The sequence below is a fragment of the Enhydra lutris genome, unplaced genomic scaffold (genome assembly GCF_002288905.1).
Source record: "Enhydra lutris kenyoni isolate GAN:26980312 unplaced genomic scaffold, ASM228890v2 scaffoldscaffold39, whole genome shotgun sequence".
Taxonomy (NCBI): domain Eukaryota; kingdom Metazoa; phylum Chordata; class Mammalia; order Carnivora; family Mustelidae; genus Enhydra; species Enhydra lutris.
The window spans coordinates 25,436,319-25,464,249 of NW_019154123.1; the positions used below are offsets into that span (position 1 = coordinate 25,436,319).

Sequence of the window (27,931 nt, forward strand, 5' to 3'; positions counted from 1 at the left end):
GGGTGGTGAAAGGCCAGTCTGCGCCAGCCCTCAGCTCCTTGGTGACAGGGCAGGGGTCAGGGGATAGAGGGTGAGGCTGTTTTGTCACTTACTGAGACATCAAAGAGTGAAGCAGGCAGGGGGCACGTGGGCAGGGCGTGAGGCAGACATCACAGACCGAGACGGCTGCAGGGCTGGACACGAAGGCCCCTGGCACCTGTCCCCCAGCTGAGGCAGGAATAGCAGGGGGGCCTCCGGGACCAATGAGCCAGGTCCGGGGTCCTTGTTCCAGCCCCAGTACCTCTCCTGGCTCGTAGTGGGACCTGCTAGGCAAAGCTACCGCTTCCTGGTCTATAAACCAGGGCTCTGAAAATCTGCTCTGCCGCTCTTGCAGGGCTGCTGTGAGAACCCAGTGCAAGTATGTGAAAGTGCTCCGGAAATCGTTGCGAAAGATACAAATGGGAGCAGGCACCATCACCAAAATGAGTGGCTGCTGCAGGCCCCAGAGTGAAAGCACAAGAGGGGAGAGTGACAACAACAAAAGTCAACAGCGAAGGCTCACTGTGTGCCAGGCACCACTTTCATCACTGCACCTGTATGAATGTCCCTGACCCGACCCTCCCCCACCGTTCAAGCAGGTGGGGACTACCATTAACCCATTTTACAGATAAGGGATAGAGACTCGAAGCCAAGCCTACTGGGTGGCCGGGGCAGGACGGGAGCCTCAGCAGCCCCCACGACCTCTGACTTTAGCTCCAACCCAGCGCATTCCCTCCAACGCCCAGTGCATGTAACACAGTCACCGTCTGTGGGTGAGCACAGGACGGGTGAGCGGCCTTACCCAGCTTTCTGGCCAGACCGAAGTCAATGAGCTTGATTCTGGTGCCGGTCTTATTGACACACATGATGTTCTCGGGCTTGAGGTCCAGATGGACGATGCCCTGCTTGTGGATGTACTCCACCCCTTCTGATATCTGCCTCATGTACTGAATGCACTCCCGCTCCGTCAGCTCGAAGTCCTCGTCGATGATGCGCTCGAACAGCTCACCCCCCGAGACACTGCAGGGGCGGAACAACAGTTAGCTCCCAGGAGCATGGCGAGCAGGCTGGCAGGGCAGTCTGGGGCAGGATCGGCAAAGACCAGGGTCGGAGGGGGGCTGGGCACTTTTGCGGCTTCTCGAGTTCTAGGCCCCTGCTCTGTTATGCTGATCCTGGTTTCCCCTGTATGAGGAGGGCCCGGGCCTCCTGATTTCCTGCTGGGGTGGGGGGCACTGTTCATGCCCACTAAGCTGCTGGGGGACTCAAGGAAGCATCCAGGCTGGGCAGTTTCAGAGGTGATCATGAGCTGAGTGAGTTAGACATAATCTCCTCGGCTTGACAAAAAGGGTAACCACCAGGCGGCCTCCTTCCCCGAATGACCACAGATGTGTAAGGGCTCGTTCTTGTACCCCAACTATGTATTCTAGTCAGGGAGAATTGACATTTGAAAGACTCACAACACCCACAGCATTTGTTCCACACATCCAGAAACAGAAAAATAGCTTCAGGGTCACCTGGGTGGCTCAGTGGGTTAAAGCCTCCAGGTCATGATCCCAGGGTCCTGAGATCGAGCCCCGAATCAGGGAGGAGCCTGCTTCCTCCCCTCTCTCTGCCTGCCTCTCTGCCTATGTGTGATCTCTGCCTATCAAATAAATAAACAAAATCTTAAAAAAAAAAAAAAGAGAGAAAGAAAAAAGAAAAACAGCTTCAATAATAAGGAGCCCCAGCACATTTTCTGACATTCATTGGCTGCAACCCATTACATTTGCCTCCTCTAGCCAGGCCTATGGCATCAGTTACTCCTTCCAGCCACAACTAACTCGTCTTGCCTGCTCCCTTGCTCTGACTGCATAGACTCTGGACCCTGACCCAGGTGTTTCTGGGGCCCACAGCAGGCATCCTCCACTAAGAACTGGCCCAGAGGCTACAGACAGCAGCATACTGCCCTTCAGTGCAAACGCATGGCCTTGTCACCTGAGTGACATGGGTCCCTTCCTTTCCCCTGTCCCAGCCCTCTGACCCACCTTCCTTCCTTGCTGCTCAGAAAATTTAAAGCATTTCCCCGGTGACTTTTACAGCATGCAGACGTCAGTAAGCTCTGTTCTGCAATGGCCTGTATGTCCACCAGCTGAGCAAGGCTGGGTAGGTTTTGTTCTGGGCCCATCCTCTTCCAAGGGCCTTCTCTCTTCTAATGGGAGCCATCATGAAGAAGGGAAGAGCTGCATGTGGATCCTGTCTCTGCCTTTTATAGCTGTGTGACCTTGGGCACAATACTTAATCTTTCTGAGCCCTGCTTTCTTTATCTGTCCTTACCTCATAGAGTCGTTAGGATCGAAGGAAATTTTGTAAAGCATTATGCCTGACACGCAGTAGGTGCTCACCACATATTAATTACCATTTCACAACCTGTGGTGAGTCCGTGGATCTTGGCAGTGACCCTGAGGGAGGGACAGACAGGGGCGCAGCATGGGGCCCAGCACACCACAGCCTGTGTGGGCCTCCATCACCAACACTTTCCAGGAGGGCTGAGCGGGAAAGGGCAGTCTGCACCAGTGGCCACTGGAGGCACTAGAACGGACGCTCTCGCACCAACGGAGAGGGGGAGGGGGTGTTTCCCTGGGCGGCCAGCAGGTGGCGCCTGCGTCCTCAAGCTCTCCGTTTCCACAGCTCTGCTCCAAGTCAAACTTGAATTATCCTTCTCAGGTCTCCTTCCACCTTACCCATTTCTGGGCCTCAATGTCCTCACCTGGAAGGTGCAGGTAAAAACAGCACCACCTCACAGGGCTGCTTTGAAGACTGAGTGAATAAATACAGGTAACGTGCTTAGAAGAGTACCTGTGATGTAGTAAGTGCTCAATAATTACCTTTTTAAAAAAATTAAATTTTTTAAAAAGCCTGTTTTTTGTTTGTTTGTTTGTTTGTTTTTAAAGAGCCTATTGGGGCTCTTGTTGAAAATACAGACTCTCAAGGTCTTCCTCTCTGCAGGTTATGATTTAGAAAATCTTGGGAGGGCTCTGAGAATCTGTATGTTACATAAGCCCCCCAGGTCATTCTTAGGATTGGGACAAGCTTGGGAAATTTAACTGAGAAACTCCTCTGAGAAATCACTCTGATTTCCCCAGGGGAAATGATCTTTCCAGTCCTGGGTTTCGTCTGTACTTTTTTGTATCAGATCTGCCTTGTCTCGAAGTTGTTTATGAACATGTGTGGAAAAGGTCTGGCTCATCTCTGGAACTTTATTTATACCTGGCAATATGTGGCACTGACAAGGTGTCTCAAAATGTGTGCTTCTAAATGCAAAATATTCTGGAAAAGTAAGCAACCATTATTTGCAGTGCTCTTGGGAATGTCTGAGGCAATGAGTAGTAGAAATCTGACCCGTAGAGGTAATTACTACTGCCTTTCTAGAAGTAACCTATTCAGTGTAAGTTGAAATAGGTTCAATCTATTAAAAAATAGTTAATGTATTTTGAAAGCTGTTCCTGTGGTCCATTTCCTAGGATGGAAGAGGTTACAGAAACAGGATTAATGGTTCTACCTAGGTTTCTCTTGAAAATACTCAAGACTATGGGTGGAAAGGAGCTGCCACCCACAGAGATGGGATCATGCCAAGGGCCAAGACTGGGCCAGAGGAAATGTATGCTTAATAAATGAGCAGTGAGTGAGTGAGTGAGTGAGTGAGTGAATACCATCTAGCAAGGCTACTTAATCCCAAGGGATCAAATTCATCCATCCCCCCAAGTGTAGACCTTGGCCAGCCCTCACTGGCAGCCAGTAGGCATGGTGTTTCAGTGGACTCCAGACCCAGACCCTCTACTCCTTGTCTCCTGGCAGCCAACTGAATAGTCTTTGATAAATTTAGCCAATGGCAACATGGAAGTGAGATGGGCAGTGAAAGACCCAGCCTAAATTGTACTGCTTCAGTGCTGAGGGTCTCACCACCACTTGGAAGGGCCTGAGCGTTCCCCAAGGACAAGCCGAGATTTGAGGCCAGGAGCCCGAGGGAACCCCTGTGTCTGGGCAACAACCCCCAATAAAGATGGAGGCTTGTGGCTCGTCCCATCATCAGAGGTCAGAAAGGCTGAAGACACACTGCTTCTGATTTCTCACTGTGTCGGAGGTGGCTGAACTGAAGGAGCGGACCCTCGAAGGCCCTGTCCTTCTCTTACTCTTAGTATCTCCATCAAACAAGGGCAATGGCAAATTGTACCGCTGAATGCCAGGCTTTACCCTCTCAAGGCCAAGTCTGTTTAAGCTGGAAGGGAAGTACGGATGGAGTGTGAATGTGCTCCCACTTCTTTGGTTGAGCTCCTATCAAGGGGCAAGCTCCTTACCCCAATTGCAGAAGACTGGCATCTGTGACTGCCAGACTTGCTCCTGGCCACTGGGGAGGTGCAGGGAGGAGGGACGAAAGCCAGGCCAGCTGAAGCCTTCTTATGTTTTCTCTCAACATTTTCCATCCAGCTTGCCAACTCCCAATTCCACGCTAAGTATGGTGTTCTGCCCACTGGTGCTGCTGCCCGGCCTTACCCAGGCTTGGCTGCCTCCCACCCCCTCCCCGCACCCTCTCCCAACTTACCCAAAACTTAACTTCTAAACATAAGACATTTCCTCCCATGTCCCCACACGCCTGCACTTGCTGCACCAAGCAACTTGTTCTGGAATAAGCGTGAAGCACAGAGCCCAAGGGCTAATGTGAGAGAGTGATTGGGTGAGGCCACAGACATGGGCCGGCCTTTCCTGGAAGTGGGCAGGTAGGCTCGAATTGGGGCGGAAAACAGATTCTAAGACATGAATGCAGACTTTCTTGGAGTAGTTTACAGTTCCACGGAATTGTCGAATTTTAGAACCAAAAAGGGAGTCTAATCCCAATATGCCTCCTCGCTGGATGGATTTAATAATGACAAAATCACAGCTCAGCAGTAATAGGACCTGACTCCAGGTTTCCTGAATAGGAAGGTTTTTGTTCCACAACACCTCGGTGTGTGTTAAAATGCTCACGGAAGAATTTTAAGTGGGAAAGGGACCCCAAGACGGAGAAAGTCAATGTATCATACGACTAAGAATAAGTCCCAATTAGAGAGCACTAGGCCTGACTACGTGATTCCATTTAATCCTCACGTTATTCACGGGGCAGTTTATATCCTCCTTTTACCGATAATAACATTAAGAATTTAGCAAAGCTGAGTAACTTATTCAAGGCCACACAACAAGTAAGAGGCAGAGCTGGGACTGATGTGAGACTTATCAGACTCAATTTGTATTCTAAGTCTGTGCTTTTAAGCCCCTCTAGCTTTTCCAGATGTGCATAAGCCGGAAGGAAACACCCCAAAGTGATCAGAGTGAGGGGAGAAAATCACACCTTAAGCCCGGGGAGGCCTCACCTTTCCTGGGAACAAAGGTGTTGAAAGGATCCTGTCCAAAGGACTAAGATCCCTGAAGCTCAGGACGAGCAAGCAAGGAAGCTGAAGGCAGTTTCACGAGATTTCTGAACATTTCAAATGCACATGCACTTTGATCTTGCATAACCACACTTCTGGGAATGTCGCCTACAGATGTGCACAGGTGTGAGTGAAGAGATGTATGGACAAGGTTACAAACACTGTTTGGAAGGGCAAAGGCCTGGAAACCAAGGAAGACCACTCCAGGAGACTGTGGTTTCTGCATGCAAGCTAATCCCACAGAGCAGGGCTGATGGGAAGCTCACCAGCCATGGAAACGTTCAGAGCCTTTCGCACCAAGATGAACTTGGTGCTGAAGTTTGAAAGGAAGGAAAGGAACGAAAGGAAGCAAAAATATAGAATAGTGGCTAGGAGGTACCTTGGTGCTAAAAGGTGGGAAATATTTTTTAAAAAAATCATATATGCTTGTATTTTCATAAAGAAAGTTTGGAAGGATACAAACAAAACCAGTGGAAATAGTTACCAGTGTGAGCGGTAGTGGTAGAAACAGGGTGGATGAGGGACAGGGGTCAGAATGGGAACTGATTATTGTGTATGTTCTTACAGTCACAATTTTTTGATCTGATGGTATCACACTGAAAAAAACTTCTCATGGAAAACAGGAAAGAAAACTGAAAGACACAGACCCCTCTGCAGAGGACATCTGGCTGAGGGCAGAATGCGCATGTGCGTTCGCATATGTTTATGTGTGTGTGTGTGGGTATGAACCTGCGCATGTGTGCGTATGCATGCCTGCCAGCGGCTTGGGGGCGGATGATTCCAGGAAAGGCTTGGCTGGAGGGCATCTGATCCGTCCCCTGTGTGTGGACAGCCCAGCCCAGAAAGCACTACCTACCCTCTGGTGAGAAGTCAAAGTACAAACGAGCACACGATGGGGGACTGCAGAGCACAGGGTTGCACCCCACATCCCAAGCCCCCCACCCTGGGTACGTCTACTTTTGAAGGCCAGTCAGGAAATTGCTCTGTCCCTCCCTTTCTCCTCCAAAGCCACCTCCAAGTCAAAGCCCCTGAATGCAGATGTGGAGCCTAGGGGTAACCTTGGCACGTTCACAGGAAGGTGGGGGCAAAAGGGGGGCAGGGGTCCTCAAAGATCTGCCAATCTGTTATGGAAACAAGCGAGGGCTGCCATAGGCTGGAGGTCAGTGGGTGAGGGCCACTCCTGTGTACAGATGTGCTGTTCTAGAGGGTGTCCCCCGGCCACTGGGGGTGGGGAGGCTCTTTCAGGCTACAGCTCTAGCTGCAGTGCTCCCCACTTTGGGGCAGAGGGGCCTGGGTGTGGACAGTGGGGGAGATGCGTGAGGGGCTCCTGGGCCCGCAGCCCACCACTCACATCTCCAAGACCATGACGATGTTGGCCTTTTCTTCAAAGGCGTCCACACACTGGACCAGCTTGGGGTGGTGGAGGCAGTTCATGATGCTGATCTCCTGCCGGATATTCTCTTTCTCTTTTGCGGAATATGCCTTGAAGAATTTCCCTGCCCAGATTTTTCCAGTTTTCTTCTCTACAAGTCGAAAGACCTGTCCAAATTTCCCACTGTGAATGAAAGGAGGAGGAGAGAAAAGGCAAATTGAGCCAAGCTTTTCACTACGCTGGGGCTGACAAGTGATGGCCTGTGGGAGAAATCTAGTCCACCTCTTTTTCGAAATAAGATGTTATTGGTGCACAGCCACGCTCGTGCGTGTGCATCTCGTCCATGGCCATTTTTCTGCTTCGCCAAAACTTCACCTAGCCATTATCTGGCCCTTTATAGAAAAGTTTGCCAGTGCCTGCCCTTGATCATGGGGTGCCCCTCTAGCTCAGACAACCCTCCTCTCCCTCACCTGCAACCTCATGGCCAGCCCAGCCTGCATCCCCACCCAATCCCCACCCAGGCCCGCTCCTCTGTCTGGGCTGAAGCCTCCATCCTGGCTGATGGACTTTTCTCTCCTTCGCCAAAGATGGACCCGTGACTTCAGGTGGAGGAAGTCCTCCCCAGCTACAGAGAATTTCTGAGTGGCTACTTCCTTCTGCTCCAGTGTCCAGCATGGGGTCCTGGAGACAGCCCAGGAAGGTCCCTGCTGTCCATGGTGGGAGAGAGGAGTGCGGTGTTCCTCTGACCCAGCTCCCATGGGCAGGGCAGGCTCCTTGTAGGCAACTCTGGTGAGGTTGGTGTCACCCTTTTATTTCCCAGAAACCTCCTAGAAATCAAACCTGAACCCCACCCCCTTGGCCTCCACTGGGCTTCTCCAGGGATAGTTAGTGGGAGACAGGCAGCCGTGGGGGCTGCTGCTGGAGGGGAAGGTGTGAGGGCTCAGGGCTGGGGTGTCTGCACTCCAGGGGACAACCAGAGCAAACAGCGCAGACCAGGTTCCTAAAGCGAGCAGTGGTGAGCAGCTGTGCCTTTCAAGGCTGTGGGCTTTACAGATGCACAAAAGCTATGACTGCTGAACAGCGAGATGGCTCAGACTTGCCTGCCTCCTGCCGATGACATGGACGGCAGCCTCAGACAGTCCGACCAGACCCCCGGTGGTGCCTTGTTAGCCCATGCGGGGGTTGGGGGAAGAAGGCACAGGAAAGGAAGGCCTTGCTCAAGACTCTCCTGGAGCTGAGCCAGCTGCACCAGCAGTAGCTGAGAGGGCCTGGGTGGGGATGCCCTTGTGGGTTGCTGACTGGTACTGCACCTCCTCTTTCTGCAGGGGGTCTAGGCATGGGAGGTTGGCAAAACCCAGGAAAAGATGGGGACACGAGGCATGGAACTTAATGACGGGATCTGCGCCACCCCACCCTGGGGGCCCGAAAGACACTTCCCGTTCCACTTACGAGCCTAGTCTCTCTTCGATGTCATAGAAGTCAGACACTTTTTGTTCAGTGTTGACGGTCACGTTCCGGTAGTCGATCTCAGGTTCCTTCTCATCTGCGGGGTGAGGGTGGGGTGACTGTGAGCTGTCAGATTCCTCTCTCGCCCCCCCTCCACCCATGCCTCGAGTCTACCTGAGGACAGGTGGCCTGCACTCACCATCATCTGATGCCTCTACTTCGTCCTTTGGCTCTGGGGGGAGACAGGGAGGAACACAGAGGACACAGCGATCATTAGGGAAGGACCATCAAGAACGAAACATGCTGGGGGACTTGTCAGACCTCAGGCTTCCCAGGCCCAAGACCACGAAGCCCAAAGCACTGGGAATGGCCATAGGCTTGGGTCAGTCCCCACTGCACCAGGGCCATGGACACACCACAGCCTCAGCCTACCCAGCAGCTTCTTCACAAGCAGTCATCTCCATTTCTTGCTCTGTAACCTCAGGATCCCCTAGACATACCCTTCTTCACAGTGCTCCCAGGCTCTCTGACTTTCAGAACCGACACAACTGTGACAGCCCCTTTCTGCTCGGCTCGAAAGTCAGCAACTTAAATTGCTCTGAGTATCAAATCTATTTATCCATTTACTTAGATAATGGTACCTGGAGTTCTAGCCGTGTACCAGGTATCATACAAGCTACTGTGGGTATACAAACAAAATACACAGAAGGCATGATCTCTCCTTCCTGGAGCTTACAGTTGAGTTGGGGAGGGAGAACTACATCCCCCTGAAATCCCTACATATAACATCACAGCACAAACTGAACATACAGGGCAGGATGTTGATACAAAATAGGGCAACTGTAAGTCAGAGGAATTATTCTGGGAAGAAGAAGCCCTTGAGTTGGGTCTTAAAGGAAATGCTGGAACACAATGGGAAGGTGGGTGAGGGCACACAGTGAAGCCAGCAGGTGTTTGAGAGGTGTGGCGAGAAGGGACATAAGCAGCCCACACTGGCTGCTCACATGGATGCGTCAGAAGTGAATGGGGGGAGGCATGAGGGGACAGTCAGTGTCCATCAGAACAAATTCACATCAGAGCTCCAGGCTTTCCTTTTATTTTTACTTACTTATTTATTTATTTTTAAAGATTTTATTTATTTCTTTGACAGAGAGAGAGAGAGAGTGAGAGAGGGAACACAAGCAGGGGGAGTGGGAGAGGGAGAAGCAGGCTTCCTGCAGAGCAGGGAGTCCAAAGTGGGGCTCGATCCCAGGACCCTGGGATGATGACCCAAGCCCAAGGCAGATGGTTAATGGACTGAGCCACCCAGGCGCCCCTCCGGGCTTTCCCTTCCCTAGGCATAGCTTTGTCCCTATGGAGCCACTATGTTTTTTGACCTTGGTTGAGAGCCTTTCCCTTTCTGGGTCCCTGTTTCCTCTTCAGTAATAGGAGGGAGGTGTATTTTTAGGTGATTTCTAGTGTCACTGGCTAGCTCTAGGTGCCATATTTTGGGATGTGCTCTGTGCTCCTTAGTCATGATGTGGGCTATGTTTCACAGACAGATGGAGACAATGCAGGTTTCCTGAGGAGATAGAACAAAGAACTGAGAGAAGTCAGCGAGGGAGGACAGAGATTTTACAGAGTGCGTGCACGTGCATGTGTCTATGTCTGTGTGAAAGAATCAGACTTTGGGGAAAGGGTATGATAAGGGACAGCACTCATCCTATGGATAAGTCTTCCGGGAGCAAGAGAGGCTGCAATTTGTTTAGAGTCTTTTTTTTTTTTTTTAGTTTTTATTTTTATTTTTTAAAGATTTTATTTATTTGAGAGAGAGAGCATGAGCAGGGTAGAGGGGCAGTGGGAGAGGGAGAAGCAGACTCCATGCCGAGTGGGGAGCCTGACTTGGGGCTCCATCCCAGGACCCCGAGATCATGACCTGAGCTTAACGGACCAAGCCACCCAGGCGCCCCTTGTTTAGAGTCCTTAAAGTGCTGCTGAGGAAATAAAAAACTAAACATCACTGGGACAGGGAAGAATATTCTGTCACAGGAAGGCAAATGCTCTGGAACCATAAAAAGGGTAGGAGAGATGGGAACTCCCCGGTTAGTGGCGGGGGTTTCACAGAGAGCTCCAGGACAGCAGCCTAACCGCGCAAGTCTTCTTGCTCTAACCGAGCAACACTTGCACTTGAGAGTGGAGAGTGAGCTTGTCAGTTCGTAGACCATTAGAATGCCCAGGGAGCCACACCTGGAAGGCAGCAACGGAGTCACATTTCAGGGAGAATTTAATTATTCAACATTTAGGGGTAACAAGTCCTAGGGTGGCTAGTTAAAACCCAAGCGTGGGGAGCCCAGTTTCTCAGCCTTCTTATTGCTCTGGCCAACAGAACGCCATCAAGGCAGGTAGAGGGGAAATGTGCACTGGCCACAAGCAGGTATTCTCACTCTGCCCCCTGCAGAGCCTGGGGTCATCCGCTGCTGGAACTGGGGCCGTAGGCACTTAAAAAATCGCAGCAGGGCTGGGGAGGCATGGAAAGCCACTGAAAGGAAGAGCTGCTGTGGGGAGATGAGCAGACATGGTTAGGCCTCCCTGGTTGGGGAAAAAGTTTAAAGTGGAGATGTTTTTTTTTTTTTAGAGGAGAGGGGCAGGGGAGAGGGAGAGAGAGAATCTCAAGGTCCACGTTCAGCGCAGAGCCCCATGTGGGGCTTGATCCCAGGACCCTGAGATCATGACCTGAGCCGAAATCAAGAGTCAGACACCCAACTGAATGAGACACCCTTACTTTTTAACAATTTCAATGGCCAAGGGTGGGATTAAGGTTACTGATTTTTTTTTAAAGATTGATTGATTGATTGGTTGATTTGACAGAGAGAGAAAGAGAGATCACAAGTAGGCAGAAAAGCAGGCAGAGAGAGAGGGGGAAGCTCCCTGTTGAGCAGAGAGCCCGATGCAGGGCCCAATCCCAGGACTCTGGGATCATGACCTGAGCTGAAGGCAGAGGCTTTACCCACTGAGCCATCCAGGAGCCCCAAAGTAACCGATTTTTATCAGCTAATCAATGCCGTAACTTGAGAGAATGATCTCGTGTGATTCCTCACACAGGAAGAAGGCTGTAGGCATAAGAACTCACATCTCCAGATGCACCATGAGAATGATAAATAGGGTCAGCAGGAGTTTAGGGCACTTCGGATGGGGCTTTAAGGGAACCAAGGGGTTCGAGTCCTTCACAACGGCTGCTTCACTGGCTGGACCCTGGAGACAAAATACTAACAATAATAGTGACCTTTACTGTCGGGGAGGCCTAGCATCCTGGCCCACGGTACCCTCTCTGAGAGAGTTCACCCAATGAGGCATCCCCTTTTCTTTTCATTCCCATGCCACTCGTCCTGCTATGGAATGAACAGTGGGACAAGAGATAAAGGAGAAGGCGGGCCGTGTAGGCCTGGCAGCTTTAGTAAGAACTGTCTATGCTTCCCTAGTGAGGGGGCAGCAGCTGTACGTGGGGCTTTCCAATGGCCTGGCACCTGGGAGCACCCTGCGGGGAGTCCTGGAGAAGGCATGCTGTTCTAGAACTGGCCTCTTCCCAGTGTTAGAAATGACAGGGCTGGCCTTCTGGCCCTCACTGCAAACACCACATCCACCCTTCACCTCTGCCTTTCTCCCTTGGCAATTGAAACGCAGACGGCTCTCCTGATGCTATGGTTGTGGGGACCTAGATCCTTCTCAGGGAAGTCATGCCCCTCTTTCGGGCTCACTGTTCCACCACTTTTCCTCTGTTTGAAACAGACCAAGACTCCAGACTGAGAGGTTTCCCTTCTTCCCTTTCCTTCTCGTTCCGCCTCCACTCTGCTTGGAGGGGGATGTGGCCCTAAGGAGACGAGCAGGGTAGGAGTTGGGGAAAGGCCACAGTTGGATTAGCCAGGCCTTCAAGAATAAAGGGCTGTAGTAATGGGAGGGGTGACCACTCAGTTTCCATCTTTCCGCCACAGAAGGAGCTGAACTACATAGCAGGAGGGATTTCAACAAGAGGTTTCAAAAACCTTCTATTCAGAAAGAGCTAGGACATCCACGAGCTAAGCACAAGAACTATTTGGAAGATGGTTCTGAGCTCTTTCGGCAAGCAGATAAGTCTCATGCCCCTGGAGTAGTGTTTGGGACAGGACCAGATGTGCCCTGGGGACTCCCACACGGCATACCTTAGGCAGCCCCCTTGGACGGAGCTCTCCAGGGCCAAGGGCTGTTCCATGCCCAATGGGCACTAGAGGGCACCCCAGCCCCAGAGAGGCCTCTGCAGCCCCAGACTGGGCCAGCCGCCCAGGGAGGCTGATCCGTAGCCCTCAGGGGCTCTGCATCTCTAACTGCCCTCAGGCTTGCAAGGAAGCCTTAGCTCCTCAAGGAGTCTTCCTTCCTGCTGTTTCACTAGCAACTATATATTCTAGAACAAATTAGGATGGGGGCAAGGATAGAGTGGATTGAAGAGTCAGAGCAGGGGTAGGGTGGGGTGGAGATGAAGGCCTGGCTTGGACGGGAGAGATGGGTGTACTGGGCTAGTGACTCTGTTTACCCAGGTTTGGGAAGACAGGGAGGGGAGCTAACTGGGTTAGGGATTCTAGTGTGAGGGGCGGCTGTGGCATAAGGAGGCCACTAAAGCTGGTGTGGGGGGAAGGACATCATGCTTTGTCCTGTGCCAGCCAAACAGTGCCTGAACACAGGAGGGGTGCAGGATACACTGGGGGAGTGAATGTAGGGTGGGGTTGGGGTGCTTAGCAGGGTTAGAACGGGGAGATCAGGATGAAGAGGAAAACCCAAGCTGCTAAGGCACAGGCGGGAGGGGTCCTGGTGGCAGTGGGGAAGGGGACAGCCGACGTTAGCTGGGCTTAGTGGAGGGAGAGTGAGTTGGCACTGCTGTTTCGATGACCACCAAAGACCACTGGCTCCATGGAGAGAAGCCACCAAAACCCCCCTCTCATCCCTCCTCTACCTACACACGCACCCATGCACACATGCAGTTCACACGCGTGTGCAAACACACCCCACTTCTCTGTGAGCCATTTCCCTTTTAAAGTAGACAGATGACCTACCCAGGTTATAACTAACAAGCATCTGACCCATCCACGGGGGGCTTGACTTGGAACCCCCACTTCCCTTCAGCCCACCTTCCCAATCCCTCTGTCCTGTGCCCCTCAGTCCTAATGCCCCACAACTCTTCTGCCTGCCCCTCCTCCCCGGTAATCCAGCTGGGCCTGGAGGTGGGAACAGCTTCCAGTCTGGAAGCTCTGGGTGGCCTGGACCCCTCCTTGGGCTTGCAGGCTATTTTTGCATTTCCTTTCATTTGCTCCCAGCCAGGAGGGGCCCTAGGAAGAGAGTCTGAGGACCACAGCAGGGGTTTGGCCTGGCTGCAGGGAGGACGGGAGGGCAAGCTGACCAGAGCCCAGCAGTCCTAGCCCCTGGTCCCCACAGACTCTCCCTCCAGCCCTGGGCGCTGCTGTCCTGGCCTCCTGGGAGTCATGCCTTACAGCACTCATGGCCCTCATCTTTTGGGGTTTTCGGGAACTCTACAGTTTCTCTGGGTTTCCTCCAGAGACGACCTGGAAGAGCTCCTTTCCAGCTAAGGAACATCTTCTCACTGCCCTGTCATCTCTTTCCTTCTCACTTTTCCAGAGGTGGGGAGTACTCTTCTTGAACAAAGCAATATGCTAAAAACATAAAACTGAGTGCCTGATCTGGAGCCCCCACTGCCCCCAAGCTAACCTGCCTATGCCAGCTCATTTCAAAGGGGGGCGTCAAAGGGCGGCAGACAGCCGTTCTGTTACAGGCTCCCCCACCAGACATTTGTAAGTCGCTGGTGGGCAGGAGCCCAGGAGCCCAGGACAGCTGCAGAGAGGCCCAGTGGGCCTGTCCCAGGGGCTGGGATCCATGCCTCCACAGCCTCCACATTCCCTGGCTTGCCAGATAAAGGCCCCCAAGACAGGGCTGTACCTGCAACGTTATAAATCTGGTGTGTTTTCCACTGGCGTCCTCCAATTTCTTTCTGGAGCCCTCATTTCATATGAAAGCAAGGTTTGAATATCTATTTTATATCTGATTTTCTCACCAAAGAAGGACATCAAACCATAATGGCCGTCCCATACTCATGAGGCCTCTGGTCCCGTGATGACTTCAGACAGGCCCTGTCCTTTATTCTCCCTTCTCCTCTCTGTCTCACAACCTGAAGCTCTCCCTCTCCCAGTGCTCTTTTCCTTGGTGTCCCTCCTCCCCACCCCCAGCCTCTTCTCCACCTTGAATTCATGGCAGCCTTTTGCTTCTCTTCACAACAAACTTCCTGAAAAAATATTCCACACTCTTGGCCTTTCCTTCTCCCACTTATTCCTTATCCCAGGGTAACCATTTTCCACCCTGTGGAAACGCTCTGCTCTTCACTCTCAAAGATGGCTGCGTCTGGAAGGGCTAAATCCAGGAGACCTCATCTCCTTCTGTATTTAGTGCTGGTGGCTGTTCCCTGAGCCCTCTCAGTGACTCACAACATCTGTGTTTCTTCAGCTCGGCTCCATCTTCTCCTGGTGTTCTCCCTCTTGCCCTTCCTTCTGGTCTTGCAGGCTTCTTCGTCTCCGTGTATCTGTGGTGACTTTCCTACCACCCTCTTGGGGACCTCACTGATGCTCGTGGCTTCAATTATCAGTTAAACAGTAAGACTCTCAAATCCTTAGCTCTGACCTAAGCCTTCTTCTGAGCTCTAGATTCAAGTCAGTAGTCTGAGGACACTTGGATTGCCCTCAGTCACCTCAGTCACACAGGACTGAGACCAGAACTTGTGTCTTCTCCGGGACTCCCCATTGCCTAACCTCCAGTCCCTGGGAGGCAGTCTGACTACTCCCAAAGGAGCACAGGCTTCAGGTCAGACAGCTCTCCATTTATATTACAGGCTCTGTGATCTTGGGCACGTAGGTTCGCCCTGTAAACCTCATTTCTCCTATCTGTAAAATGGGGGTAATAATGGCAGCTACTTCACTGAGATAGATGCAGGAAATGATGCACGTAGAGGGCTGCCCACACTGTTAGCCTATAGCAAGTGCCTGATATATGTTAGCCACCAAGAACTGTAATAATAAATGGCTCTTAAATTTGTGTTCGGGGTGCCTGGATGGCTCAGTCAGTTAAGCGTCTGCCTTCTGCTCAGGTCATGATCCTGGGGTCCTGGGATCCAGCCCCGCATTGGGCTCCCGGCTCAGTGGTGAGCCTGCTTCTCCCTCTCTCTCTATCCCTATCCCTGCTCATGCTCTCTCCCTCTTACTCTCTTTCTCTCAAATAAATAAATTTTTAAAATCTTAAAAAAAGAAAAGCAGTGGATTTTTAAACAAACAAACAACAACAACAAAATAGAAAATTTGTGTTCAGTTACTTAAGCCAGGAGCTGGGAGTCATCTTGTACTCTTCTAATTTTTCCTCCAAGTCTACCCAAAAAGTCACTGAGAATGGTCGGTTCTATCGGCTGAGGCCTTCATTCATGGCCGGACCATTCGCCACCTGAACTACACCACAGAGGTCCCACCGGTATCTTGCCAACTCCAGTGTCATCCCTTCCCTCCCTGGGTGCTTCCCCAACTGCGGCATGCATCTGAATCCATGGGGTAGATCATATTGAAATGAGGGTTCAGAAGGGACCAGGGGTGGGGAGGGGCCAAGAGTTTACATTTCCAGCAAGTGCTGAGATCCCAAGACTGCTGGTCCAGACTGCAGTTTGGGTAGCAAAGCTCTTCTCTTCCTCTAATTCTCTTTCTTAAAAAAACCTCATGTGATCATATCAGTCCCCTGCCTGGAAATCTTGGATGAACTTCACAATGTAACTTAAACTGCCCTTCGGGTTGCTTCCTCCTGTTCTGACTCACACAGCATATACCCCAGCACAAGCTTCTCAGAATGCCACGTTTTTCCAACACTTTGCACCTTTGCTCATGCTGTTTCCTCCATGGGGAATGCCTCTCCTTATCTTCCCTGCCTCTTGGAAGTCCGTTCCTTTCCCCAAGACTCCACATAAGTGTTACCTCCTCTAGGAAGCCTTCCTCCACCTTCATGGCAAACTTATTCATGCTTTCTGCTGTGTCTCCTCCTCTTTTTGTTTACACCACTATAATTGCATGTATCCCATCTCATCACAGTGACTGTCTACGCAGCTGTCCTCCTATTTAAGATTTAAGCCCGTTGTCTAATCTGTCTTTGTGTTCCAAGAACTCAACACTGAGTAGACAGTGAGATAGGAGCGCGAGAGAAGGAGGGAGGTGGATGCAGGGGAAAGTTAAAACTTAGGTCCCCAAGAACTCCTGCCTTCCAGGACCGCGCTTCGGATTAACAAACCATCGCCCCCTGGTGGCAGGGTACCAAAATTGCTGGTCCAATGTCTGGAAGAGTCACACAGGTACCTCTTTTAAAGCATGGATCGGCATCACCATCCTGGAAACCAAGATCCCCAAAGACTCTGCCAGCCATCATTGACATCTCCTCGGTTCTCGGTACCCCTCTCAGTACAGGTTTCTACATACACAAGGAAAGCCATGCACACATATTTCAAGCCAGCGATAAAATAAAGGCAGCCTACCCTCTGGTTTCTCTCCCACTGCTGTGAGTTCAGACTCCTGGCTCGGCTCACTGGTTCCATACACATTGATGGCGCGCACACGGAATTTATACTCTCGGTCAGGCAGGAGGTCCTGGACGTTAAAAGAGGTGCTGCGGCATGTGGCTAGCTCCTTCCACGTTTTGTCCACCGAGTCCCAGATCTCGACGCTGTAGGACTGCACGGCACTGCCCCCATCGTATGAGGAGCCATACCAGGACAGGGTCAATGAGGAGCTCCGGATGTCAGAGGCACAGGGCGTGCCGGCTGGGGGGTCTGGCTTGTCTGGGGACAGAGAAGCACATCACCCATGTCTTCAGAATTGTAGGGAAAGAATGTTTCTGGATTAGCGTTGTCTTGGAGGAAAAGCCCAGAGAACCTGAGCCGAGAGCCCTGGTCCCGGCTCTCCTCTCCTCACCTACACGGTCACACCTGTGTACAAACACACAAACACGCAAAGCCCCACAAATACCTATTTGCTCGAAAACCCCCCTCTTTTTTTGGCTAGTTTTCCAGCCTACAAGTCATGATTTCCTGTACTTTGCCTCAGTCCTAAACATATTTCTCTGAGTAAACAGATCTAGGAAGCTGCCCAGAAGGCGTGGACTGCTTCCCATCACAAGTATGTTTTGAGAGAGAATTTAATGTGTGCGTGTGTGTGTGTCTGTCAGGCCCTAGGCCAGTGGCCTGTGACATAACGAGGGTCAGTCTCCACTTTCTCCGGGACTTGGGAAACGCCTGCCCCATGGAGAGGTGGAATAGCACAGCGAGCTCTGAGGTCGGACAATCTGGGTCTGAACACGGCTCTGCCTCCACTCACTACTTGTTAACCTCTCTGTGCCTCAGTTTCCTGGTCTGTAAGCGATGTGGAAAATAACAGTGATTGGATTACAAGGCAGCTGTGAGAAGTTCCTGGACAAGGGGCTGGCGTGTACCGTCATCACTCTCATTTTGGGGGGAGTTTATTTCTCACTTTGTAATATGTAAAACATTCCTTCTACCCCACCTCTTTTATCCTCATAGGACCAGGATAAAATGAGAAAGACTTTCAAAAGCAAACCACAGTAGTGAATCACAACCATCCCAGACTAGGCCTGGAACAGGAGCAGGCTGCCTTCCCACTCAGACCAGTGACGCCACCCACTTCCAGGCAGATCATGCCAGCCTAGACTTTGGTCAGGCCTCGGAGTTTTGCTGATTCTGTCTGCCACTCCTCTGAACAAAATTCTCCTGTTTTTCAGATTTTGTTTTCATAGGTGGCTGATTTAGCTATAGATACCAGTATTCAGTAACCTCTATCTCTCCCCCAACCTGCCCCCGCCAAGGCAGTCTGAGGTGTAGGGTTTCCCAAACCAGCAATTAAAACCATGCTTTTCATGCTATGTCATTCTTATAAGCTATGTGACCTCGAGCAAATTCCTTGACTTCCAAGGTTCCAGACTTCTAGTTCCTCTTTTTTATTTGGACAATGGTGCTAATGTGTATCTACCTGGTAGGGGTTTTGTAAACATCCAAGGAAGCAAAGCCAGGTAAAGACCTTGACTCCTACTCACCCTCCCTTCAGCAAGGCTGGAAAGCCGAAGAGAATTCTTATAAATGACTTTGTACAGACAGGGGAGAAAACAAACATTCTGTCGTGTGTGTGTGTGTGTGTGTGTGTGTGTGTGTGTGTGTGTGACACACGCGTACATACACATATCTGTATTCATCCTCCTTGGTTCCCCAGGCCCCATGGCTTCTCTGTCCTTCCTATGGCTGCCTTGCCCAGAGACCGCCCATCCCCTCACAGCCCCCTTATGTGGAGTGTTTCTGGGATCAGGTAGAACCTCCCACCATTGGCAGTCACTCTGGAGGCCTCCTGGGATGGAACCACTTTCGCTGGTTGTTTAAAGTGTTCTCTTAGAAAAACTATTTGTTCTGAAAGATGTATTGGTCTTTTTAGAAATATTTCTGGTGTTGGCTAAGATGTTTATTGCTCTAAACTCTTGTAGAGGCAAGTGCTTCAAGTCCTCTCAAGACCCAGCTAAGGAAGTTAAAAAAGCCCAAAGAGGGATGAAAGACAGACTCACTGCTTCCCCCAAAGAAAACTGTCTGGGAAGTGTCTTGTTGGACACGTTTAGAGTCGTGTAGGTTTATAAGACAAATGCACATACACTGCACTGACTGATTTTTCTCCCCTCTGTGTTGGTGAAGCCAATGTTGAGAAATGGGTATTGCAAAAGAGGTACTACTTGTGCCCTACCCTGTTCCAGATGTCTCTTGGCTGAAAGGGTCAGAAAGACTGACATATGATATGCGTAGCCCCCTGTAGCACAAGAGAAAATGAAAAATTGAGGAAGGGGGACTTTCATTCCTAGTGACCACCCTATCACCAGGGTCATCTACTGGACGATCCTGGCCCTTGAAAGCTAAAGCACTTTGCTTGCTAAGAATACCCAGCTAGCGAGTGGCAGAGCCCAAAGGAGACTCCAGGACATCTCCAGAGCCTTGTTCGAGGGCCTGCTTTTTTACAAGCTATCAGGCAGAATAAGATCAAGAAGCATCTTGCTTAAACCCACGCCAAGCACCACAAGGGGAAGTCTCCTGCCCTTAAAATTCATGCGAGTTCCAAGCTCAGAGTAGTTGGGGATTACTGGGTATTTGGAGATTCTCTGGACTTGGTTTTTCTCCTTTAAAGATATGCAAAGTGACCTGTTTTTCCCCTAGCTGGACAAGTTACTGGAAAGAATGCATCTGGACCAGCGGCTCTCTGGGGCCCCTCCCTCCCTTGCCCGGTGGCAGAGCTGGAAGGGCCATTGTGGCAGAGGCTCTCAGAGGGCCACCAACTCCTGTGCTGCCTTTCAAAATAGTTAAACATCACTCATTCAAAGGAACCCAGGGAAAGGCTACTTTTTATTACCATTTAAAAAAACAGGAGTCATAGCCTCGATGAAAAGAAAATGGTATTTTTAAAGGATAGACAAGAGAAGTTTCCTGCTAACCAGTTGAAGTTAAGTCGGCCTCAGCCGGCCTGCAGACGGATGCTTCCAGAGTGCTCTAAAAGGGTCTGGAGTTGCCCAAACAATTCCTGTTTCGTCGTCCCATTTCTATCTGACATCTACTTAATAAGCCCTGATCAGATAATGCCCAGATGCCCCCAGAGCCACGCAGGGAAATCTGGCCCTAAACCAGGTTTACTGGGGACTAAGGCTAAATCCACGGGCTCTGAATGAATGCGGCTTTGCTGGGTCCATCAATGCAAGTTCTCCGTTTATTGAGCCGTTCTATTCTTAGCTCTCCGAGGGGGAGGCAGACAGAAAGCCCGTTCCCCTCCATTCCATTCCCCTCCCAGGACGGCATTTAACATGCTGCTCCTGCCAGCTGGCGGGCAGCCACGCCAAGGCCCTGTCAGCACTGGCCGCAGAGAATGAGAAACGAAACCATAAAAGGCCAGAAGCACAGCCCCGCGCTGGGCCTGGGGGAGGGGCGCGTGTGGCACCTCAGAGCCAGTCAGAGCGGGGGCAGGGGCGCTGGTCACGGGAGAGCAGCTCAAAAGAGGTGATCCCCCAGGTTCCCCAAGCTGGGGCAGATAAGAGAACACCAAGGAAAACGGGAAACCAATGCTTGCTGATGCCGGGAGAGGGGAGCCAAGTCAATACTTCAGGTACACATCTCAATGTGTAGGCGATCTGGGTCACTAGGGCCAATTTCCCAAGCCCCCAAATAGTCTTGCCTCCTGGGGGACAATCATCGAAATGAATATCAGGAGTCACCAAAGAGAGAAAGAGTGAGAAAAATGCGTCTCCTGTCTTTATAGATGAAAAACCTATTCCCTGACCCCTTAGCACACTGGCCTTCCCAGAGTTAAAACTCCTGATCTACAGCAGCAGAAAAAGGGGATCAGATCAGCCACCTCGAAGCCAAAGGCCTTTACGCACACAGCCTCTGATGGCCACAGGTGCACAGGCACATGGCCTGCTGTCCACCTGCCCAGTCCTTCATCTGCTGTTCCTTGGCTGTCCCAAGTGCCCGCCATGTCAGGGCTCAAGGGCCGGAGCACAGCCCACAGTGTGGGACCAGTTAGCGAGGTATTTGGACATTTCAGGAGACAGTCCCCCAGGGCATGAAAGACAGTGACTGGGACAGAGAAGAAAAAGTGAACTTAAAAATCAGTCTGGAGAGAGACTCAACTCCATATGGCAGGAGGTGAAAAAGAAGTGGAGGTAGGACTGGGAGGTCACCATGATCTTGAAAGGGTGGTCCCAGCAGACTCACGGGGGTGGGAGGTCGGCCTCAGGGGGGCGAAGAAGCAGGATCAAAGTGGAGACTGGCCCCGGTGATGGGGCATGGCTGTGCAGGCGGCAGAGACGCGGCAGGGCGGCCAGAGTGAGACAGGATCCTGCAGGTGTACACGCGCCTGCATGTTTGGCTGGGATGGGAGAGCCCTGGCAACATTTCCGGGAGAAGCAGAGGAGGTGAAGACGAAGAAAGGGGCACAGATATACAGACACCTGAAGGTGCGGGCCACGAGGTGGTGAAAGCTCATGCCTACCACCTCCAATTCCTCAGGGAAGCCAGAGAAGCAAGGAGGACACTGAGCCGGCTGACACCGGTGAGGGAGCACTGAGTCTGTGGCGGCTCGTGATCCTCTTCCTGCAGTGCCCCCAGAAGCAGGCACAGGAGGACGTGGAAGGCAGCACGGCCTGAAGGCGAGGACTGGCAAAGGGACTGGTGGCCGGGGAGAGGGAAGGGGGTGGACCACAGCGACAGGGAGCAAGGTGCCAGAGCAACGGGTCTGGGGTAGTGTAGCTCAGGTTTCCCAAAGACTAGAGAGAAAGAAGCCAGGAGGGGGTTCACAGGAACAGGAAAATGCTGTGGGTGTGCGGTAAGGTCTGGGCTTCTCCAGAAGCATGAAGTCCAGCCAGAGAGAGGGGGCAGGGAGAGGGAACACGGGAGCATGTGAGGCTGTGGGCAGGGCGCCGAAGGAGTGGGCCCCGGGGACATGAAGCCCAGAGGCCCATCATTCTACTGTCCTCTGACCCCCAGGCCAACCCATCCCCAGACTCACCCACGACAGTGAGGTTGACCTGGGCCTGCCTGCTGCCCAGCTTGTTTTCCACCAGCAGAGTGTAGCAGCCGCAGTGTTCCTGGCGTGCGGCTACGATGGTGAGCCTGCTGCCATTCTCGCTGTTCTCCACCTTGATGTGCTCGCTCTCCTGGATCTGGGAGCAGACAGTGGGACAGGTGCTAGAGACTTGGGCCAGGAAGGGAAGAGGGCTCTGACCTCCACTCCCCACCCTTAGGGAAGGCTGTAGACAGGCTATATGGGGCTCTGTCTTGTCTAGACCCCGGGCTTCCCCGTTGGCCTCTCCTCTTCTGCGTCCAAAGCCCAGCCTCCTTGAGGGGCTCCAGCTCTGGGGTGAGCGGGGAACGTGCCGAGCACGGCCTGATGGATGGACTGTGTCTGCCCTTGCTGCCCAACCCAGAGCTGGGGAGGGCCCCATAGCTTCAGGGCTTTGGGAGGGAGGGCAGGAGAAGCTGTCTGAGCAGTCACCTAACCCCAGTGTGTTCTGACCTCTCCTATGCTAATACTGGAGCCACCGGCCACATGTGGCTTCTTAAGTTTTAATTAAGTAGAAATAGCCCAAAGGTCCATCAACTAATGAACAGATAAACAAACTGTGGCCTATCCAGACAATAGAATATTATTCGGCTAGAAAAAGGAATGAAGTACTGATGTATGCTACAACATGGATAGGCCCTGAAAACGTTATGCTAAGTAAAACAAGCCAGACATGAAAGAATACATTTATATGAAATGCCCCCAGTAGGCAAATCCATAGAGACAGAAAATAAGTTAGTGGTTGCCAGGGCTTGGGGAAAAGGGAGGAATGGCTGCTAATGGGTCCAGGGTTTCTTTTTGAGATGATGGAAATGTTCCAGCATTAGATCATTGTTATGGTTGCACAACTGAAATGGTTGAAAACCACTGAATGGTACACTTGAAAAGGTCAAATTTTATGGTGTCTGAATGTTATGGTGTATATAACAAAGCTGTTATAAGGATTTTTAAATTAATTACAATTTCAAAGTCTGTTCTTCAGTTGCACTAGTCACATTTTAAATGCTCAGTAGCTACATACAGTGGTGGCTACCATATTGGATAATGGATACAGAACATATCCATCACCAGAGAAAGTTCTTTTGTCCCCGGCTGGGACCTGGCCAAATGTCTCTGAAAAAGGAGAGAGTCCATCTTCCTTCAGACACCACCAGGCCAGAGAGAGCACAGAGCAAGCACCCTTTGGGACAGTAAGGCAGGCTTCTCAGCTTCATCTTTTGAGACCAGTCCTCCATGCCTCCTTGGTACTAGCCTCCCATCTCTGGGCCTCAGGGCAGTTTGAATGGTTTGGAATAGAGCAGCAGAAAACTCAGAAGAAATCTTCACATCCTCTGCAAAGTTCCTGATTCAGTGTCAGCCACCGCCTGGCACCTTTGTTGGTCTCACGTAAGAGGCACACACTACCCACATGGGTCCAGTGGAACCGGTGGGGTCCCCATGTCCTTTTAAGCTGGTTGTTCAGAAATTCAGACCCTTCTTTCATAGGATCCTTATGAGAACGGTATATTTCCGGGCCAGTAAGCCAAGGTTCTAGTTAATGTACAATTTATCTATTCAAATAGTTGGATTCCCTTTTATCCCTTCAGCATTGGTAAGCTGAAGTGGTTACCACAGATAGGGTTCAGTGGGCTAACCCAGAATCACAGAAGGTTCACAGGGTCTGAGAGGTCCTTTCAGTCAGTGGTTCAATTCTCCTGACTCTGAGTAGAATTCTAGACTAAAATATCAAAATCAGGTTGGGGGGGAACATGCATGGTTTCCTTTTTTTCCTTCATACTGTTCTCTGTCACCCAAAGGGTCTGTAAAGCAGATTCAGAAGAAAAGGTTATTAAGAACTCAGATGTGGTGGGTGGGGACAGATGGGAGAGGGGCCCTCCCATTTCCAAGGCCCCGCTGATCAAAATGCTGCTGCCGCCATGATGGCGTTTCTGGTCCCTTTCGGCACAGGGGCTGGGGAGGTCATTCTTTGGCCGCTCCCCTCCCTCACTAACCTGCTTTCGGAACTTCATCCAAGTACAGGTGATGGGCTGGGTGCCTGCCACTTTCCCAAACAGCTCCACAGACTCTCCTGCGCGCACCTTCTGGTCCTCGGGAAACTGGATGATCTGAGGGGGCATGGCTGGGAGAGGACAAAGGACAAGGTGAGCAATGAGGAGGGAGCCTCAGAGAGACTGATCTCATTCAGTGCTGCTGTCCACACTGGTCTGTTCCTCTCTCGCCTTCTAGAGCCCCCAGGGTAACACTGAGAACAGCGGCCTTTGCTCCAGAATGTCCAACTGATGGGCCTGATAGGTTTGTTTTTCTTCAGAAATGGCCCACACAATCTACATGGCAGAATTTCCCAATTGTCAATTGCTCTGGAATTTGCATCTTACCCTAAATTTCTTAATATACCTGCTCACTCCTTTAATTTTTTCAAAGGATTTTACGTATTTATTTGACAGAGAGCGAGACAAAGAGAGAGCACAAGCAGGGGGAAATGGCAAAGGGCATAGGAGAAGCAGGCTCCACACTGGACAAGGAGGCAGACGTGGGACTTGATCCCAGGACCCTGAGATCACCACCTGAGGTGAAGGCAGATGCTTCACTGACTGAGCCACCCAGGGGCCCCCTGCTAACTCTATTAATTAAGCAGCACCTTGCCTTCAAGCCAGGTTACCCTGGCTGACAGGTTCAATAGGGTCCACCTCCTCAAATGCCTTTCACTGGGAAACAGACAAGGCTCTACATGACAAAGGCATACAGACCAGAGCATTAAGATAGCACACAGTGGAGCACCTCCTTAAATGGCAGCGTGGAGGGCAGAGTTAGGCAGAATTTCACAGCAGGGATGGGAAAGTCATAGTACTGTATGATACCATATGATGTCCCTATAGCTAGGGACACTACAGCGGAAGGAGAAAAGACAAATAGTGACAGAGGGTAGGGGACCAGGCTGTACAGAGGCTCTTGGGGAAAATCTGGCCTGAATAATACAGGGTTTGAATCAGGGAGGGGCAGCAGTGGTCTCCTGGGACCTTATGCCAGTGCTCAGTCTAGCCGGGCAAAGGAAAAACACCTCATGGCAGATGACCCTTGCCCCCAAATGTTGCTTATGACCAATTACCTGCCTTCGGAGGCGTCTTGGGGGCAGGTTTCTTTTTCACAGTTGCATCACCTGAAACAAAGACGTTCACAAGTTATTTTCTGTAAATCCTGGCTTTTCATAAAGTTCTTGAATCCTAGGAGACTTGCCCACTGCCCCTGCCCCAGGCAGAGCCCTCATTTAAATATGTCTCACTTAAATATGTTTTTCGGGAGATCTTGCACTCCCGTAGAGACAACCTCATGACTGAATGAATATCAGGTCTCGGGGGTCCTCTGGAGGGGCCTCTGGAGGGGCCTTCAGAGTCACCATTGGGATAAGAACTCAAAAACGCTTGAGTCTCCGTTGTCCATTTCAACAATGATGACTCCACACTTGCTAACTATTCTCTCACCCAAACTTCAGGAAACTCAGAAAGGAAATTATGTCAGATAAAGCATCTAAAATTAGCCTTTGGTGTAGATCCAAGGGTCTCAGGCTTCCTTAGGGTCACAGACTGTGGACTAGTGGCTTTCATTTTTTAGTGTTGGCTGAATGGATCAATGAATGAATGAACAAGTGAATGAACCCACCAAATGGTTTCTTCCCTTCCTACTCTATTGCTTCCACTCTCTCCAAGTAACTCAAATAAGAAAAATGACCCAAACAGACCAGTTTCACAGCACAAACCTACTCATTTGGCTAAATAACAATATGATAAATGCCAAAAATAGCCTCAGCGATCTTCATGGCTTATCTTCATCTTTCTTGAAGGTCTTTAATCAAAACCTATTTATCCAAGTAGAATAAGAATCTATGCACACACAAGTATCTATACGTGAATGGTTATGGTGGTTGTATTTGTGATTGCCAAAAGCTAGAATTTACCCAATTATCCCACAACTGGAGAACGGGTGACCTGTGGTATAGCTATACGATGAAATACCAAGAAAAAGGAACAAACTACTGATATACAGAACATAGATGAATCTCAACGATTCATCTATCTCTAAGAAAGGCCAGACTCAAAAGGCTATGAACAGTATAATTCAATTGATATGTCTCATTCTAGATAAGGCAAAGCTATAAGGGCAGAGAATAGATTAGCAGGGTGTGGGGAGAGGGGTCGACCGTTAAGGGGCACAAAGACATGTCTTAGGGTGGGGGAACCATACTTTGATTATGGCAATAATTATATGACCATATGCAGTTGTCAAGATTCATAGAACTGTGCCCGAGAAAGGGTAAACTTTACTGTATGTAAATTAGACCTTAATACAAAAAAATGGGAAAGAGTCACTTAACCAATGAGATCTTCCTTAAGCACTCCATGTCCTACAGCAACCCTCTGCCCTTAGCACTTCTCCTCTCCCTCACCTCACTTTATTACTGCTCCTCCCCGTGGCACTTAGCAACATATAACAAACTATATATTTACTTGTAGATTTACTGCCCGCCCTTCCCCTATCTCTGAAGTAAAAGGCTTTCAAGGGCAGACTTTCTTTTTTTGCTCACTGCTATATACTCAGTGTGCTTGGAACAGAGGAGGCACTTGGTAACTATTTACTGAAGGAATGAGTGGTGGTGACATTAGCAATTAGTCACCCCCAAAGCCTCACCCCTGCAGATTACAGAAAAGCAGTCCCGTGTCCTGGCCTGGACACTGCTGTGTGCCCACAGGCCGATCAGAAGACTTTGTAGATTATCAGCTGTGCATGTGGGAAACAGAGGGTAGTGCGGCTACCCACCTGAGAGCCACACAAGGACTGTGTAAGGAGGCGATCTCTGAGATCACAGAGCTGACCACAAATAGGTATATGCTGAAGTCCAGGGTGAGGCCTGCTTCCACCAAACGCTCCCTGGCTTTTCACTGTTATCCACCCATCTGTCCATCTCACAGAAACTTACCAGGCAAATGTCAGTCAGCACACACTCCTAACCTGGGAGCTGAGAGGAAAACCACACAAATGTGAGAAATCAGAGCTTGTCCTCAAGGGCTTAAATGTCAAGGTGTGTGGCCCAGAGGAAAGGCTTCTTTTTTTTTCTCCTTTTGTCATAAAGAATATTGATGGGACAACTGGCAAAATTTGCATAAGGTCAATAAATTAGATGATAGTATAGTATCGGTGTTAATTTCATGTTTTGATCACCAAATTTGTTTTTATAAGAAACTCTTTGTTTTTAGGAAATATACACTCAAATGTTTGGGTGTTGGGGGCACCCGGGTGGCTCGGTGGATTAAAGCCTCTGCCTTCAGCTCAGGTCATGGTCCTGCAGTCCTGGGATGGAGCCCTGCATCGGGCTCTCTGCTCAGTGGGGAGCCTGCCTCTCCCCGCCCCTCTGCCTGCCTCCCTGCCCACTTGTGATCTCTATCAAATAAATAAATAAAATATTTTTTAAAAATTAAAAAAAATTTGGGGTGTTGAGGTTATCATGTGTGCAACTTACTTTCAACTTCTCATAAAAATTATATGTATGAATGTGTACATACGTGCATACGTGTGTGGAGAGGTAGAAGGAAGGAGAAAGGGAAAAACACATGAAAAAGCAAACATGCTAAAATGCTGACATTTAAGGAATCAGAGCGAAGGGATACAAGTATTATTTGTACTGTTTTTGCAACTTTGAGTTTGAGATTATTTCAAAATTAAAGTTGATAGAAAGTTTTTTTTTCAGAAGGTTTTATTCAGGGGGCACCTAACAGGCTCAGTCCATGGAGCATGAGAGTCTTGATCTCAGGGTGGCGAGTTCAAGCCCTACACTGGGCGTAGAACCTACTTTAAAAAAAAAACAAAACACAACAAAACTTTTATCCAGCCAACACAATGCAGTTGTTCGATGAAGGACAAAGAGCGTGCACTGTGGGCTGTGTGCACACAGGACAGACCTGAAGGCTATG

General features: G+C 50.4%; 1 protein-coding gene across 6 annotated transcripts in view; it reads right to left on the bottom strand.

Annotated features, from left to right (window-relative positions):
- LOC111154981 (myosin light chain kinase) overlaps positions 1-27,931 on the bottom strand; it is a 174,293-nt gene that overhangs the window by 24,855 nt on the left and 121,507 nt on the right. For all 6 annotated transcript variants that reach the window (XM_022514943.1, XM_022514945.1, XM_022514949.1 and 3 more), the window contains 8 exons: positions 25,075-25,125; positions 23,960-24,087; positions 21,915-22,068; positions 16,850-17,152; positions 8,477-8,509; positions 8,281-8,374; positions 6,811-7,014; positions 821-1,038 (listed from right to left, as the gene is read on the bottom strand). In XM_022514943.1, the coding sequence (XP_022370651.1) occupies positions 821-1,038; positions 6,811-7,014; positions 8,281-8,374; positions 8,477-8,509; positions 16,850-17,152; positions 21,915-22,068; positions 23,960-24,087; positions 25,075-25,125 (1,185 nt within the window). The remainder of the gene's footprint in view (positions 1-820; positions 1,039-6,810; positions 7,015-8,280; positions 8,375-8,476; positions 8,510-16,849; positions 17,153-21,914; positions 22,069-23,959; positions 24,088-25,074; positions 25,126-27,931) is intronic.